This window comes from Antrostomus carolinensis, unplaced genomic scaffold (assembly GCF_000700745.2).
Source record: "Antrostomus carolinensis isolate BGI_N321 unplaced genomic scaffold, ASM70074v2 scaffold6337, whole genome shotgun sequence".
NCBI classification, from domain to species: domain Eukaryota; kingdom Metazoa; phylum Chordata; class Aves; order Caprimulgiformes; family Caprimulgidae; genus Antrostomus; species Antrostomus carolinensis.
In genome coordinates this window covers 12,003-27,542 of record NW_010326511.1, presented here as the reverse complement: position 1 = coordinate 27,542, position 15,540 = coordinate 12,003, and the positions used below count along the sequence as shown (strand labels likewise).

Below are 15,540 nucleotides of genomic sequence, written 5' to 3'. Positions count from 1 at the left end.
CTATTTTCTGTCAAGTAGCACATCATAGACTGGGCGGGCAAAAAGATGACCGCTTCCTGCAGCCAGCACGTGCACCCCTTCCCATCTACAATGTGGGCAAACCAGTGCCTTTATCAGTCAGCACACTATGCCTGCAGAAAGGAGCAGCAGCTTCCTAAAGGGTTTGCTTCCCCAGCTTCACTGGCATCTGCACAATATGTGCAACCTTGACCTGCAATGGCAGGTTTCCTAAACAGACTGCTACCGACAGCATCTTTATTTCCGCATGTCATATGGGCTTTGGAGTGCAATGGTAGAATTCAACCCAACTATATATGGATTCCCAAAGTCATCAGTGTTAGAACTCCCACTAACATTAAAGGGGCCAGATTTAATCCACAACATGCTTATTTCTCCTACAGAAACATACTAATGTAAATGAACATAAATTTACAAAGGAGTTACAGCTTTGCATCTATCTTCTATACTTGATCCCAAGATAGAGTTTTCACTTTGTCTTAACTAAGAATGATTAGTTCACTCTATAGTAGCTTCCGAAAAATTGTTTTGGTTCCTTTTTGCTGCATGCAAAAGGTCTAAGAAAGTAAATAGTTATCTACAATACTAGCAGGCATGTATTAAGTAGAAATTACGTAAAGGTACTGAACTCTAAGTATCTCCACAGAATCTGAAGTGAATAACTCAACTGACTTTTAAGCAGAGCAAAGACAACAGAAGACTACAGAAAACATATGCATTACTATGCTCCCTGTAACGTTACCAGAAACCCTAATAAACATTCTATACTAGAACCATTACGCTTGCAATACCTAAGGCAGCAATCACTTTTTATCCAGCACTACCAGGTCTTAGACAAAAAATTTACCTGAACAATTATTCTGGTCAGATTGCTTATCTTCAGTATCGCATTGCCTCTGATTTTACGGAAATAGTTTTATGATGTGACTTTAACTAACAAAAATTTCTGTAATGAATTCTAAACTCCAGATAGTCACAACATACATATAATGTAATGAAAGCTATATATTTACCATATATATATGCTTTTTTTCTTAGCATATTATATACCTCCAGCCAACCTTAAAAGGAAATGTTTACTAGGAAAGGCAATAATTATGTAGAATTTTGCATTGGCTGTAATCTTATAGTGATTTTTTTTTTTGTTTCCTAGGCATTTACACTACTTTTAACTTCATTTCTATGGAGGCTTTATTAGAAGAAATGTAATCTGACCAGAATACATTTTCCCAAAATAGCTAGTATCCCAAATTCCAATCCTTAGGGAAAACAGAAAAGTGCAATCACAAAGGCTGCAATGCTTTTAAGCAATATTAGCAGAATCTATTTAGAAGATTTAAAATTACTGTTTTGAATTACCATGTTCTACATCTCTTGTTAAGGGTAATTAATCTTCATTCACTGCAAAAGGACTGTTGCACACTCATGAGTGAGCTATACCTGGACCCATGAGAAGCTTATCAAGAAAAAGGTAGTGGTTCAATCACCACTTTTCTAAACATATTTTTTATACAAAATATTTTCAAGGTATAATCCTCAGTTATTTGTACAGTACTCTATGATTTAAACAACAATATTCAGTAAAATAGTAAGTTGTGAAACTGCAACACCACATGGAATGAGCACTCTGCCATTTTGCTAGTGTAATCAATATTAGGACCAGAAAAGTTTTCTAACACACAAGCAAAAATATTCCATAGTTTCAGAATCTTGACTGTACACTTCATGATTTTGGCTATGATTTGCAGCACACTTGTAAGATACACAAATATCTTATGCACATTTCAGTAGCAGAATGGCACTTGGCTTGCTCTAATAGAAACAACAGAGATGCAACTGACAATTTTAAGAAAGACAATGTCCTTATTTGCATGCTGAAAATCTGGTTGTGTCCCCCTAATCCAGGCACATCCATTCATTGTGCAATCTGTCGATGGGTAAACAAATAGTGCAGGATTCATCTCAGTGGGATCTGGCCCTTTGGTCTAACCGAAGTCAATTCTAGGTCGATACTGAAGTACCATAGGGTAAGACTAAAAACAAAAGCAAGAGAAAAACAGCAACAAAAACAGACAAGAAAACATGAAGACATAATTCACAAAAAAATACAAAGAAAATGCAATTAAAGATTGTCTTAAGAATAGCCAGAGCTTATCGCTAAAACACTTGTATATGACAATCAGTTTTATCTATATTAAATAATTCTATATATTTCAACAGTTAAATCCACACCTGTACTTCAAATCTATATTTAATCTCTAAGTCAGTTAGTTGTAGTTATTTGTCACTAATATAAAGTTCCTGTATCTGCTTTTATATATTTCATGATTTATGTTTTACGACATGCATCCTTGGAGTGCTCAATCAAATACTCTTATTTCTGTGAGAAAAAGCAATCTTGAAATTTTATACTTTCTAAGCCAAAGTCTATTTACATATGATGTACTTTGTTTGGTTTTCATATATACAGAGGTTCCATAGCTATACTAGTAGCCAGCACTAGTTAATGGGAGACAGGGTACTCTGGTATTAAAAAGAAAATTAAAAAAATAAAAATAAAAATCAGGTTAAACTGCTGTCAGCTGATTTTCTGAGAGATGAGGTCTAACTTCTTCCCCAAATCCAAACTCTTCAACTTCAGATCTAGTGATACATTTTTATTAGTTCCTACTGGGAAAAAAAAAGGCAAATCAACTGCTTGGATCCCTGAATTGGACAAAACTGTTGTGGAATGAAGAAGAGTGGGTGGGTTTCCAAAAAGTGCCGTGGAACATCTGGGCACTTGTTGCTGGAAGTGCTGTTTTACTAAATGTCCTCTTTTTTTCAGTCTGTGAGCATTTCATTTATGTCTGATGTTTTCCTCTTAACTTCACTAGGATACTGGATGTTTTCTATTGCATAAAACCCAAGAAAATTTTACTGTTTCAGCAGCTGTATGGGCTTAACTACCTCTCTGCCACAGGGCAGAGGAATATAGCTAATTTAAAACTTTTTTAAATGCAAATTTAGAATATAAAGAATTATTACAGAAGCTTTCATTAAAACCAGAAATATTTTACTGCATTCCTCAAATGCAATACAGATTAACTTCAATGACCAAAAAAGAAAGATATCACTGCAGAGACCTATACAGGTAAATAAACTTTCCATGCCATGGAAGTGAAATGATCACTAGAAAAAAATGTGATCATATTTGCTGAGTATTTACAAACCAGGGTGCAGAAAAATCACATCATCAACCCCGAGGTTTATGTAGCAGGAGCACTTAGGAGAGAAGACAGAGAGCACCATGTGTAGTCTGCATGTGCAATTAACAAACATGTACTTGTAGTATCATAAATTACTTGGTCTCTGATATTTTTGCATAGGATATGACCACTATATTATTTAAATGTTATTTCACAGGTTTTTCACTTTGACTATGTAAATTGTCTCTAAAGGTACTCAAGTCTAATTGGAAGTGCACACACGCAGAGAGAGCAGTCACCTCACTGAAACTGCCATGTAAACCATCGAGGCTCACTGTTTTTGCAAACAAAATTACAAAGCAACTGTACAAATAAAAGGCACTATGCTAGAACAATTCTAACTATTGAAGTATGCATGACTGCAGTAGGTCACTCACTTCCATAGTGAGGAGTGGTCCTTTCTCATTAACTTTAGTTTTTTGCGCAAGCAAAAAATGTTGTTTCCAACTTACAAAGTAACTTTTAGAAATTAGTTCAAATCAAAATCCTCAGTGAAGAGACTGAAATATAGTCTTGTATAGGTATGAACCAGCTTGATCAATGAAAGTTAGAAATCAACTTCAGTTTGCAAGTTCTGGAGGTTTTGGTTTGTTATATTCCAGAGTTAAAGCATTATCCCATTTCTAGTTTTAGAAGATCTGAAAGAAATACAGTATTATAAAAATCTATAAATTCTTTACTCCATTAAGAAGAACATATGAATTGCCAGAGAGATGAAACTAATGGAGTCTATTTTGATTCACACACTTCATTTTTGATCCCTTGTCAGTGAGTACCCAATGCTACTGTTTAGAAGGATGAGATAGGAAGAGGTAGATAATTCCAGACTGATGTGGATATCAGCCTACAGAATGACATATCTTTAACAAAAAGATACATAGCCTAATATAAAGTAAAAGAAACCTCTAAACCTTTTGAATGGATTCTATTTATTCATTCAATAAAGCTTTCTCTGAAGGAAAAAAAGGTTCATGCCTTGCTTATAGAGTTTTAGCACTCTGCAGTGAGGAATTATAAAAACTCCACAACTTGGACTACAATTGAAAAGCTGACAGGACCTTAATGACTGTAGTATGTACAGTCGTGAGTGCCTCTTACCTGATAAAAAGTGCCATCCTGTGAGCAGACTTGCGAAGATGAGCAGTTCTGACACCGAAACTGCGAAGGAGATGATTTTCTGATCAGATAAGAGGCATCCACAGCTGGACATATACATTTACCATTTAATGTTTTTTTAAATTTGCAAATGTAAAGCTTAAAATTAATGTACTTATTTAAAACAGCAAAGACTTCTTTCATTAATAAACTGATATTTTCCCTTTACTACTCTACCTCTTGCAAGGTCCACAGGAGTGTGAGTAAAAGCTCATGGTGAATAGTACAAAAGATGGGGATAATGGAATTACTTGATCTTCATCCAAAAGAAGAGATTGTTAATTAATTACCATCACAACTTCTTCTTTATAACAAGACACAACATAGTTAAGGAAAACAGAATCACAGAGGCCCAGATGTTACTGGACTTGTTACCAGTACAATGTAATTTTTACAAGTTTTAGTTTGTCATCTCTGACTTCAAGGGAGTGATTTAAAACTACATAAAGATGAACACATACCTGACTATACTATGTGTATGTAAACACAACTTACAACTTTAACCAAGAGTTGTCAACTCTTATATTCACTTAATGTTAAAAACTATAGTTCTATGAGACATTTTAAAAATTTCAACCAGTACAAATAAAGTCCTTTTTAGTCAAGATGATTGTTAACTGTTGCTTCCAAACCAATGCAGCCGCCAATAGTCCATTTGTAGGCAGGGGCTGCAGGACTACATGTCATGAATGAATTCCATTATCACTAAAGTTGTTGCTTCAAAACTTCAAAATAGTACAGCCAATGCTAACAAAAATATAAGAGAGCAAGCCAAACACTCACTGGCTTCAAGGCAGTCCTGGAAAAAGTAGTAATTAAAGCTCCCTTATTGGTGCAATACTGAGATTTCTGCAATCATCAAATTACAGTGCGATGTTACTTTCAAATTTAATGAATACTTGTCTATATATATTAACTCTCCTAATTCCTATCAAAATCTATCTTTCCCCCTCCCCCTTCATATTAAGGTAAAACTTTAAGAAACTTGTGAATTGCTAACTCCACAATGCGAGTGTGCTTAATCCTCTGTCTCCTCTGTCCGTGCCCCATTGCTTTTTATTCTGAGTACTAGGAAACTATAAATAATTTTTTTTTAAAAAAAAAAAGTACAGAAAGTTTGGAACTTTCTACAGATCAGTACACTGCCATAGGTTAAGTGCTTAACCTTAGCTGCACTCCAACATAGCCTCCACTGATAGTGATAGACAACAAATCTGCATATAGTACAAAGCAATAAAGAGTGAAGAACGATCAACAGCCACGCACAAACAAATGTATAAAAGAAAAAGAAGAAATGTGGATATGACTTTGAAAAAAAAAACAACCCCAAAATCCAAACTAGGCAATATAGAGGCTACTATATTAAACTGAATACGAGACCTGAAATAAATGTCTTATTAATAACTTAAATATTGCTATTCCAAAATGTACACATGCAGCAAGGAAAACCCATTTAGCTGTGTTATCTGGATGTTAAGAATTATACAGCATATCTAAAAAAAAATGGGTGGAATATTAACAGAGACAGTAATAAAACAAGTAGATTTCGCCAACAGTTTTTCAGTGGCACTTTCAGCTTACCAAGTGAATAAAACAGATTCTTAATAAAGACCTCCTGGATGCAGATTCCCCAACTAATGTAACTCAAAAGGTCACTAAAAGCAAATTTGCAGAAAGAGAACAAGTGCTGATGTTTTCAGATACGCAACTTAAACCTCAGAGCAGAACTTGCATGTAAACTATGTACATCTGCTATTTTTAAGTTTCAGAATCTACACAATATACATGAAGCAAGGTTTCACTCATAGCATTTAACCGAAGAAATCCAGAAAACATGCAAAATGCATTTTTAAATATGGGTTTTTTGAAGGGCCACAGAATACATTTTGGACCAAGCTGCTAAAGCATGTATATTCTCTATAATAAATACACCAAAACATCATTTATTAATAATGTAACAGCATTTACGTTTTCGCCTCTTAGTCTCCATCTTGTCATATAGATGAATTCCATAGTATGATCCTTCCCCATGATTTCTCCATTGCATAGTACATCCAGCTTAAAATACAAAAGAACAAACAGTAAGACAGAAATGCAAAATTTTAATGCCTAAATAAACTCTTAAGTGAATCTCAGAGTTAATCCCTCAAATCTTATCATTACACAATAATTCTGTCAGGCATGCATATCAAACCTGGATAAATATAATGTGCTGTCAATATCTATTTTGTACACTAGTATTCCACTTGGTGTTTTTCACTTTTGTTTCTTCAGTTAAGCTGTGGACAGAAAAAGTCTGCTCAACTAGGTAGGAAATCACTAGTAGATAATCACTCCCCATAGTTATAAACACTACACAATATCTGAAGAGAAAGCCTTGTGCTGTATTTTGAAAGCCTTGCTATGTCAAAGCTCTTTCAAACCCAAAGATACAAACCAGAAGTAATATAATCTTAATTTTTTTAAAAGTAAAGGATAAAGACATTTTAAAAATTAGTTTAAAAATAACTATAAATTACAAGGAAAGTGCACTTCTGATTAAACAAACATTCACTAACTGAAGGCAAAAGAAAAGTAATGACTTTATTGTGAAAATGACTGGTTTAAACTGTATTATAACACCTTCTACCTTCCACTGAAAATGGTTTACAATTCTTTCATTACTATAGCCATTATGTTTTTCTGGTTTTTAGAGGAAAAAAAATGGCAAAATTTTGGAGTAAGCAGCTACTATGTAACACAAACCATTAAGATAACAGAGACAGATTCAATGAACATAATTAACAAAATCAAATGACATAAAAATGGCTCGTCAGCATGTCCTGTTAATGTGACAAACTTCTGCGTATAGGTCTGCAATGACCCGTGCACCTAACCTAACTCAGCCCCAGCTCTGACCAAAGCTGGGATGCTGCCATTTGTCCTAAAGGCAGCCTGGAGTTCACGAAGTCATTGACTCCTAGCAGAGAACTGGCTGAAGAAATAGGCTGAGCTGAGGTCAAAATTTCTGTATCCCTGGGAAGAGGCAAGCAGAGGCAGGAGTCTCACACCTCCCAGCTCCACCCTGCATCACAACTGTACCACGTTAGGAAATCCTCTCAGGGTACAGTCTTGGCCAAGATCAAATCAATCATGCAGCAAAGACCCTCTCTCCATCAAATTCCACCTAATTCCAGAGAAGGTGCAAAAAACATATCTGCATTTTGAAAGATTCAAATGGTATTGCTCTTCATTTCTTCAAAATTACTGGATAGTTCTTACATCTAAAGAAAATGAAACTGCAGAGCAATTTGGTATATGTCTAGTTGAGCTCTCCTTTTCCCCAGTAGCTACTAGCCTAAAGCTAGTATTTAAGGGACTTTTTTATTAGTCTTGTGGAGAGAGAAAGCATTTATTTTTTACATACAAATATCAAAACCTAATGTTCTTTCACAGGTGAGCAACAAACAGGAGTTATTAGAACTGGATGAGTTCCTTGATTAGCAACTTTAGTCACTGTGGTAAAATGATCACTTCTCATTTTAGGGCAAAAAATATAACTTGGAATATTGAACAGCACTTAGTGATTGGGCTAAAAAAATATAATTCCTCAAGTTCAAATATGATTAAATTTCATAAAAACCTAATACTTTGCAGGGAATAAAAATACAAGCATCGTTCTTTCAAACGTACCTCATAAGAACTTGGAAGTTTTAATTTTAAGCTGAGAAACTTTTTGATAGTTCCCACAGTCACTCGAGTAGAACAGCGAATAAATTTCTTCATTAAACCCTAAAGCAACAGCAACAAAACAGAAAAACCATGTGAGAAATTTTGGAGCTTGTAAGCAATCTTTAGTGCAACAACAGCTGTAATTGCTATTTTTTTCAACAAGTAACCAATTCTACTGCACTCTCTTCTAATTCATAATGGCGCCAAAGGTTCATTTTTGTTCACTTTTTTTACAAAATTTACAAGATGACAAACAAGTTCATTTGACCCATCTCTGGTTTAAAGAAATTTGTGAAAGATACAGAAGGCAGAAAAGAAAGAAAACCACAAAACAACCCATGAAAACCACCAAAAACCCCAGAAGAACTTAAATAATCTAAGTGTCTGTGTTAGTAACACTGGGGGTCAAACAGACGTTACATTTCTTAGAGTCCTTGAGAGAAAAAAGAAGTAAAAACATCCTCAAATAGTCTAAGTAAAATACAGGGAAGCTACAAACCTGAGACATGATCTATTATCACAGATTCTGTGATCCAGGACCGAATACTTTTGATTCAACAAGAAAGATGGAAACCTGAGACTTCCACATGATGATGGAGATAAAGATTTCTTACTGTATATAGCATAAACAGACACTGATAACACGTACGTATGTTTTCTTGCTGAATCAAAACTTTGTTACTATGTAAGGACTTCCAAAATTATACATGTAACAGCACACAGAAAATATAAGTAGTGTTTTATTAGACAAATTTTTTAATTTTTTTCATTCTTGTCTTTGTAATTTAATAAAACACTTTCTTCTAGAGTCAATAACATTTTCCCTTCAGGAAGAAAAAACAAATATCCATAATCCTTAAAACAGCGGTTAGCGGGTATTATCTACACACTTTCCAGATGGAAGTGACCCGCCCAAGGCCACAGATGACACGTCAGTGTCAGAATCAGGTTTACAGCTCAGAAGATCTGGATTCCAGTCATTCAGTGCATAAAATATCTGAAAAGCAGCTTCAGTGCTGGCATGGTAAGACAGCAATCTTGAGAGTGCAAGGCAGCTCACCTACAGCTAGCTTTTTAAATATGTCTGTGGTACGCTGTAATCTGTTACATAATTCAGTTATACACCATCACGGCTGTAGACTATGCAGCTATAATCCATTAAAAAAAAAAATCCACACTCACAGAAGGATTTCTGTATGGAACTGTATTTTTTTACAAAATTCCAAGATGCATTGAAATGCCTCTTGGAAAGGACTAAATCAGTGTGGAAGTGGAGACAGGTCATCACACAGAAGTTTACTGTTAATGGTTATAAAATTATTTGGTTCCTGTAAGATGCCATTCTGCCAACAAGAACAAGAGTACAGATTCTCTTTACTACTCACTTTGACTACATTATCTCCCGACTGCCCATTGTTGCGTAAACAGTCGAGGCAGATAGCAATCTGTGGGTCACTCCTGTGATAGTCTTTATCTTCTTCATTTTCATCACACTCCTCATCTACTTTGGGTTTATCAGTTTTTGGGTCTTCATCTATAAAATATGAAGATCATATTATTTAAGTGTGAAATAATTAAAAGTCACAGTAGCAACAAACATATATTTCAAGTAATACTTCATTTTCAAGAGCATTTTTTCCCTTCAAATTAATTTTGTATAATTTTAATTCAGTGTATTCTTAAATTGATTAATTTTAAAAAGTTTTACTATTGAAATTTTAATGTAATATGCAAGCAACAGATTTCTATATGACAGAAAATACTTAGGTTGATGGACCACTAATGGTTATGGCTGTCTACTTTTCTTTGCGTCCAGTGATTAAAACTGTGCACGCATCAAGATCATTCAACCACATAAACCTATTCTGTGCTATAGCAGTTCACTGCCAAAAAATATTGCTTTTAAATAAACAGTGGAAAAACTAACCACAACACTTGTACATCAATGTAACATGGGTAATCAATTCATATTAACTGTCTGTTGCAATAACCCTGTGGAGACAAGTTCCTAAAATGTTATCATGAAGTAAACTAAGGAAAGATAAAATCTGACTTTCATCCACTTTTGACCTAGTCTTAGTAATGTCATTGTAAGAACTCCAGGTGTCTCTCTCTAGAAGGATTTTACAACTAAATACCCATACATTTACTTATTCCCCTTTAAAAACAAACAAACAAAAGAAAAAGAACAGAGGAATGTTCCCCATATTTTTTGTAATAGCATATATATCCTATATAATCACATATACTATGCTATCTTTCTTCACTGATGCTGTTACATGTTCTATTGATTCCTGGTTTAAAAATCTAAGTCCTTGGAAAACGTACCATCTCCTACAGTTTTCAAAGGTTAAACATTCAAATGCTAAGACTAGCAAGTACACCCAGATAAGGCAGCAATGGATGTAAATAATAACTATAGAATGAACCATAAAATTGAGTAATTTTTACAGATTTAGAATACAGTATACAGTAACTCTATTATACATATTTGGTTTTTTCTGTATTCCCAACTTACTTATTTTGATTTAAAATGGAGGCTGCTCTCTGCTGAAATACAACTTTATCACAAGTAACTTGAATAAGCTACTTTTGCATTTCCTGAAAATCTTTCAGATCAAACTTTGCTGTTTTCCTACACTTACCACAAACTTTTAAAGTCATTTAGAAGAGGTAAGATGAAAAGATAGAATGAAAATTTTAACAAATACTGAGCTATGCCTAGGATTCTAGATACAGTAATTAGTTCATTTCATTCATTTTACATATTCAAGGTAAGTTCTAAGCTATATTCCTTACTTTTATTTCTTACAATTTCAAAGTATTTCATAATTATAAAAGATTTGTCCACAAGTCCTTACTAGCTCTTGACACATTTAGCTTACTGTGTATCATACATAAATTTTGTTCCTATCATCTTGCTATGAACAGAATTTGTAGAATAAAACTACAGATTTCTTTTTCTTCTTGTGAAAGTCCAGGAAGCAAACTCAAGCAGGTGCTGTCTACCTGTCACAAGCATTAGTCTAAGGAGTCTGCCTATGATTCACAGATTCTTCAGCAATGCAAACACATCCAAATCTTTCAGCAGTTATCACTGCTGAGGAATGGAGGAAGATTTAGTTCAGCAGTCTGAAAAGTCTTAAGAGGCAAACCAACTACAGAACTTGGGAAATTAGCAAATTTCCAATCACAAAATCATTCCAGAAACAGGTACATACACAAAAAAGGTCACATTTTTCAAGGTATTCTGATAGGAATTCAAATATTCCTCCATGTAAATGGCACTAGACTATTTACTAAAAAAAATCCTTGTAGATATTAGAATTAATGATGTTTGTACAGGCAGCCTCCAGAAATCAATGTGATGGTCCATTAGAGGCATGTTACTACAGTTCAATATGATAAAAGTAAAAAATAAAAAAAAGGAAAAAGAAAAAGAAAAAAATCACATTTCAATCTCACCAAAATGGACTTGGTGTTCTCCAAGTCAAAACCATCAAGTCAAGAACAGAAGACAGGAAAAACAAATGGAACACCCCACTCCCCTCCACGCCTCTTTCCTTAAGGTGCAAATTGGTGTCTCAATTTTTTTCCTCATCTTTCTTGCAAACCTTGGAAACTGTCTACCTCCTGTGATTTCTCAGATATTCAGTGTAAAACTGATCGCCAGAGAGTAAGTAAATGTAAAACTGTCTGCCCTCTTGTCCAGTTCAGACTGGAGAGGACCAGTAAAGATTTTTTTTTCTCTGTTCCACAGTATGTTTCCTATCATCATCCATCAATTCTCTCTAGTAACCACTCGACTAGTTGCATCACCAATGCCTGAGATATGCTTTGTTGTTTGGGTTTGTTGTTTGTTTTGGTTTTTTCCTTCTCCTGACATGTAAAAATTATAAGCCCTGGGATTTTTTTTTTAACAGATCTTTGATGCTAAAGTTGGGAACTGTGTTGTGTCGTGTGGTACAGGACATAACTGACATACTGTTTTAAACTAGACTGATTATGTGATTGCAGGACATGGTATTGACAACTGAAACAGTCTCTTCTTACTGAAATTATTCTCACCAAATAATTTGTTCACAGGCAAGATTTTAAATGCTTGTTTATGGCAGAAAATAGTTTAAATGCTCATAATTTTTCTCAATGAGTTGTGAGGACTTTCAAATGGTCTGTAGAGGGAAATTTCCATAGCTCAAGGATACAGTCACTAACAGAGTTGGATATACCTGTAGCTACTTAAAAGTACATTCTGAGAATTAGAGCCTTCCTCTGATTCACAAAACATTCCAATCACTCGTTGCACTTAGCAACTGATCTCCATTAGGTTTACCATTAAGTTATGGGAGGAAGGTAAGAACCAGAAGAATAAATTGGTTAAAAGTAAGTCACAGTCTACAAATTTGCAAATGATATGTTTTTTTCCCCGCTATCTAAGTAGGTAGCAAAAATAGTTTTCTAAACAGTCAACAAATGTCTATAATTCATAAAAATATTTTAAAATATTTTTAAAACTGAATAGGTATATTCTACAGAGTATGTTGTAGTAAACTAATATAATTTCATCTAAACTGTTCTGCAGTTCATGTAATTATACAACAGAGAAAAGAACCTTGTCCCTTATAATAGACACCAAATGCAAATCAAGAAAACTAGTGAGAAAGAAAATGAAATGTTACGAAGTTGAAAAGAAGATATTATAAACAACTGAGTGCAGAAGAGTATTGCAAGACTTTTACTTGACAGTGATCTTTTACTAAAAATAGCTATTTCTTTAGATTAGCAGAGCCTTTCAAAAATTCTTAGAAATGCCCAAATCAAATAGGCTATGGTATCAAAACCTTGATGTCAAATTAAAGGGTATAAAACCAGTTGGATCTACTCCTCACTTAGCACCTCAGTATTGAGCTCTTAAAGTTCATGGGTCAACTACAAAAGAAAGAAAAAAAAAAAAAGAAAAAGCATTCTGGAATCTATATAAAATAATTGTTTAACATGTGTGGAAAACTGTTTTACTACTTGTCATAACTAATTCTTGACAACCTCCTACTTAACAGCTGGTCAAATTCAGTAACAAAAAATAATCTCTAAAAAACCTCAAGCAGTTCTGCATCTTGCTGTATTAAAAAAAAAAAAAAAAACTGAAGTGGAAAATCACATGAGTTGAAAATGAGAGTTTAGGGAAATAAAAATAATGGTAAAACAGCTAGTGTTTGTAAAACAACTGGTTAACAGATAAGCAGTGGGATAAGAAGGCCCAGACTACATTTATACAGATTTGTTACAAGTTTCTGTAGCATCTCTGAATTCAGTAAAAGCAATCTACAAGCATAAGAAAGAGGGCTTAATGAGTAATGTTACTTAACATACAGATGAAAGAGGAAAAAAACTCACCACCTTGTCCATTTTCTTGAGGTTTGTTTTTCTTCCAAAATTCAATCTCTCGCTGCAGTTCCTCTAGTTAACATCAAAGAACAGTAATGTGAGTTTTTAAATCAATACCACAGGTATGTAATTAGAAATAGCCATATTCCCTCCACCAACACAAACATGTACCCAAAAACAAATGAGAAACTTACGTTCCCGAAGTCCAGGCACCAGCTTAAATATAATTTCCTCTAAGGTGTTATCCAGCCTTTCAAAGGGAAAAAATACATTTCACACTAAGTAGAAACTGGCATTTTAAATATATTCAGCCTTTAAATAACAAAAACTTTTGAATATAAAATGAATTGCATATTTCTGGTAAATGATACATCCTGCAAAAAACAATTAGTTTTTTGCTTAACAATTAGCTTAAGAGACAACATGCATTAAAGCTTATCTCAACCACCTCTTGAATGTGTTTCTTTTAGAAATAACCAAGGAATTTGTTTTTTAATGTATAAAGACAAAAATGAAGCAAAGGAGAAAAAACATTACACTCCAAAATTTTCAGTGTTTTAATTTGTATTACTACATGTAAACAATTCTGTTACTAAAAGGAATTGGAAAAGAAGTATCTAATTTTAAAGTCCAGTTTATGAGCAGTAAGCATGAAAATGATAAACTCTATTATCTTATTAAGCATTCAAGTGCTTTGGTAATAAGGCTGTTAGGAAAAACTGAACAGACTATTCCCTACTCATTACAACACAGGCAAACCAGTCTTGGCAGGATAAAGAAGACCACAGAGCATCCATGCTGCTCTGGCTAGACAGTTCTCAGTACCCAATATAATTAATTCATTTAAACTATTTAAATCTGCCATGAGTTTGTCTACCAGACAACAGTATGCAGCACAGGCATGTCTTCTGATATCCTGGTATTAGTGCCAGAAATAGCTATTACAGTCTCTTCTAGGGGACACAGTGTATTTACCTTCGTTGCTGAAGCTAAAATGTTTTTCCTCCCTTTTCTCTGAATTTTACCTACTCTCCTATCAATTTAATTTATTATCTGCTTTCCAGTTCTACCTCCTCTCTCTGTCTCACCCTTCAGTTTCCTCTGTTTGGAATGAAGAAAAAAACCAACACTTATCTGATATTTAAATACAGGAAAACTAGACTTTAACTATAGGAAAAAAAAATTAGGAAATTATAAAAAGATTCTCAATTTCAGATGCATCTTACAGTGCTCCTATTATCCACGCCTATGAGCATTCTAACAAAGATTAGTATTTCTGTGACTCACATCAAACCCATTCCAAAATGAAACTACTTGACAAAACTCCAAAGTTGGTCTCAGTCATTTAATATGAGACTTCCTGTTAACATTGAAGTAAGAACATTAGTATTTTAGACACACCTCTTTCCACGTCCACATCTTCCAACCTCCAAATCAGAATATATAGAAGAACCAAGCATTTATGTCAGCTTTGTATAGTTTCTTTTTTTTTTTTTGTCTCTTCTATAATATTGAATGAGTTATAAGATCAAAGCTAATCTCTGATAACTGCTAGTTATCTGAAGTGAAGCAAACAAAGACCATCACTCAGGAAAACTTGCATCCAAAGAAGCACGCTACCAAGAAAAAAAGAAGCCTGCCTTCATGCTGTAACAAATGCAGACTGTATTGAATATTGATGATGCAGAATTCTGCTAAATCAGGACAGGGAATTCTAGAATTTAACATTCTTCCTAGATTTTCATTTTAGAGCTCAATGTTGAATTTCAGACTTAGGCTTGTAGTTTCAACAGACCCTAAGTGCTGCCAAGTAAAAGATAAATCTAAAAAACTCACATAGTTATGAAGTTATTCAGAATTGAGTTTATAAAGTAGTTTATCCCAAAGATCTCAGTTAAAAATACTATCTAGAGTGTTCAATGCCATTTCTCAGAAAAGGATTGATTCTTGATCAATTATGGGGCTGGTCTCTACAGTCAAGAGTATAAGACATGTATTGTTATGCAGGCAACATCCAAATAAG

General features: G+C 34.1%; 1 protein-coding gene across 1 annotated transcript in view; it reads right to left on the bottom strand.

Moving 5' to 3' along the window:
• Positions 1-1,184: 1,184 nt before the first annotated feature.
• The window catches only part of PCGF5 (polycomb group ring finger 5), a 26,173-nt gene continuing 11,817 nt past the window's right edge, over positions 1,185-15,540 (bottom strand). The window contains exons 3-9 of the mRNA XM_010171584.1: positions 13,712-13,767; positions 13,530-13,589; positions 9,518-9,666; positions 8,094-8,192; positions 6,390-6,479; positions 4,365-4,424; positions 1,185-2,051 (exon numbers count right to left, since the gene is read on the bottom strand). Of these exons, the coding sequence (XP_010169886.1) occupies positions 2,004-2,051; positions 4,365-4,424; positions 6,390-6,479; positions 8,094-8,192; positions 9,518-9,666; positions 13,530-13,589; positions 13,712-13,767 (562 nt within the window). The 3' untranslated portion in view covers positions 1,185-2,003. The remainder of the gene's footprint in view (positions 2,052-4,364; positions 4,425-6,389; positions 6,480-8,093; positions 8,193-9,517; positions 9,667-13,529; positions 13,590-13,711; positions 13,768-15,540) is intronic.